The 2,689-nt window shown below is 58.1% G+C and overlaps 1 protein-coding gene across 1 annotated transcript in view; it reads left to right on the top strand.

The window, feature by feature from the left end:
- ACOT11 (acyl-CoA thioesterase 11) overlaps nt 1-2,689 on the top strand; it is a gene marked incomplete at its 5' end in the record, with an annotated part of 8,037 nt that overhangs the window by 1,836 nt on the left and 3,512 nt on the right. Inside the window, 7 exon segments of the mRNA XM_008946576.1 lie at nt 329-448; nt 539-683; nt 1,602-1,674; nt 1,799-1,860; nt 1,934-2,017; nt 2,128-2,265; nt 2,564-2,689. The exon segment at nt 2,564-2,689 is cut by the window's right edge and continues 1 nt beyond it. Of these exon segments, the coding sequence (XP_008944824.1) occupies nt 329-448; nt 539-683; nt 1,602-1,674; nt 1,799-1,860; nt 1,934-2,017; nt 2,128-2,265; nt 2,564-2,689 (748 nt within the window).

Genomic DNA, 2,689 nt, shown 5'->3' with positions numbered 1-2,689 from the left:
GGCGGGAGGGGACACATAGCCAGGACAGTGTCCACCCAGGTCGGGCCACAGCCAGGTTGTAGGGACCTTCAAAAGGATGGTCCCCAGCACATCACCCTGGGGCAATGCCATTTTCCTTGTCCCACGGGTGCGTGGTGCTGAAGGACCCCAGGGAAGGGTTAACAGTCAGCACAGTCTCCTTATTGTCCCTTGTCGTGGCTGGTTTTGGCAGCTGAAATCCAAGGTTGACATTTTTTGGGGTCTCCTCAGCCCTGGCTGGAACAGGGAGGGGGTGTGGGGCTCCCAGGGCACGGGGCCACAGCCGGAGGGTAACCCTTGCCCCCTGCAGCCGGCTGTGCCACGCCCACCCTACGCTGCAGGCCATCGAGATGTTCCACTTTCGGGGACCATCGCAGGTCGGGGACCGCCTGGTGCTCAAAGCCATTGTCAACAACTCCTTCAAAAACAGGTGGGTGCTGGCGATGCGGGGTCCCCATCCCACCCCTCCCCCGGCAGCTCTCCTCAGCCTCACCCTTTCCTCTCCCCCTCTCCCATCCAGCATGGAGGTGGGGGTCTGCGCCGAGGCGTACGGCCAGGAGATGTCCGTCAGCCGCAGGCACATCAACAGCGCCTTCATGACCTTCGTGGTGCTGGACCAGGAGGGCCGGCCCCGCACCCTGCCCATGGTGGCACCCGAGCCGGGGGTAAGGACGGGCTGGGCCGGCTTCTCCCCTCCACGGTGGCACGGGACCCCCGGGGGTCCCCCTTCGCCCCGGGGGGCTCTTGGGTGCACAGCAAAACCAACGCGGTTTTATGGGGATGGAAATGAAATCGCTCGATGGGAAGAGAATTAAACGCATTGCTGGGTATAAATAATAATAAAATAAACCACGTGCCTGTGCAGAGAGGGAGGTGTATGAGCCATGCAAGGCTTAACAGAACGTTGCCTGCAAGTTCGAGCTCAGCTCTTCTACAATTCCAGGGAAAGGATGCAAACCTTTTGGGTAGTTTTTACCTTTGAAAGCATCCGAATCCATAATTTGCTCAGATCCAAATATTTATGGCAAGGCCACACGAGCACGGTGGGAAGCAAACACCCTCGTGTCTCAGGGTGCACCAGGGCACCATCGGAGCATTGCCTTCCCCTGGGCTGACCTGCCTGATCTGGTTTATGCCTTACAGCTGGGACTTTCCTACCTCATACATCTCTCACACCTAACCGCCAAGAGCATCTCAAGATGTACAGATCTTGCTTCCTTGAAACCTCCTCTCTGCCTGTGTTAAAACACCGCACTGGCCAAAATAAGCTGCTTTTTTGGGGGGTTATTTCCCCAGGAGGGGATGTTTGCACATGCTAAGGGCCGTGTCAGTGTTTGAGTGGCTGTTTGCAGCTCTGCAGCTGCAGGGAGGGTTTTCTCCTGATGTGCCAGTGCCCGTTGCTTGCTCACAGCATGCAGTGGAGATGCTGAAATCGCTTATGGTTAATCGCTCTGTCAGCAGTAGTGAGCCTGGGGAATTTTACTCCTAAATGTTTTGCCCATTCCCAAAGAGATACCTCTTTTTTTTCTTTGTTTTCCGTCCTCCTTTTCCTATTAACCTAATGTGCTTTTCCCATTTATCAGGAGGGAGAGAGGAGGTACAGAGAAGCCAGTGCTAGGAAAAAGATTCGGCTGGACCGGTGAGCGGAGAAAGCGAGTGGGGTGTGGGGAGGGAGGAGGGAGGACAGGGTGGCTCTCCCCCGTGGGTGGTTTGTGTCCCACCATAAAGGAAAATTTCCCTTTCCTGCAGAAAATATGTCGTCTCCTGCAAGCAGACGGAGGTGCCGCCTCCTGCAAGCAGACCGAGGTGCCGCTCTCTGTGCCCTGGGACCAAAGCAACAAGGTAGGGGAGCTGCCCTGCCCGAGCTGCTGCCTCCTGTCCCCTCCCTGCCCCTGACCTGCCGCCCCTGCCCCAGGTTTATCTGAGCTACAACAACGTCTCTGCACTGAAGATGCTGGTAGCCAAAGCCAACTGGGCGCTTGCCAGAGAAAAGGAAAAGGTACTAAACCCTGCCCCACCCCCTGGCTGGCTCCTCCTTCCCTGAGCCTCCGCGGCGGGGGCACTGGGTGGGGGTAAACGTGTCCCAGCCCGCGCCCTGCCCTCCCCCAGGTGCGGATGTACACGCTGGAGGAGGACAAGTTCCTCTCCTTCCGCATCGAGATGTCGGTCCACATCTCTGCTGGCCAAGCCTTCTCCCTGCTCTCCGACCTGCGGCGCCGGCACGAGTGGGACAGACACTACGCGTGAGTGCGGCGGGGCCGCCCAACCCTTCCCCAAAATCACAGCCCTAAATTTTAAGGCTCATCACCGAACACTCCTTTGGGCTTTCCCGGAGCAAGTGTCTTGCCCCGGAGCCGTGGTCCTTCCTAGAGACCCTTCACCATACGTCCGTGCCTCTGTCTGGGCTGACGGCTGCATTTTGCTGCAGAAAACACCTCTTTTGGGTTCCCCAAAATACTTGGGGTAGGGTGGTGGGCTGTAAATGCGTAAGATTCCTTGGGGGTCACAGCAGGGTTTCTCTGACCGGTCTCCCCCTGCCTCACAGGAGCGCCGAGCTCGTCCAGTCGACGACGACGACATGATCTACCACGTGGTGAGCCAGAAGCTCAGCTGCGAGAACAAGCCGCAGGACTTCGTCATCCTGGCGTCCCGACGGAAGCCCTGCAGCAAG

Source organism: Merops nubicus, unplaced genomic scaffold, assembly GCF_000691845.1.
Source record: "Merops nubicus isolate BGI_N331 unplaced genomic scaffold, ASM69184v1 scaffold26558, whole genome shotgun sequence".
NCBI lineage: Eukaryota > Metazoa > Chordata > Aves > Coraciiformes > Meropidae > Merops > Merops nubicus.
The sequence above is the reverse complement of the archived record's forward strand: the minus strand, read 5'-3'. Positions and strand labels throughout refer to the sequence as shown.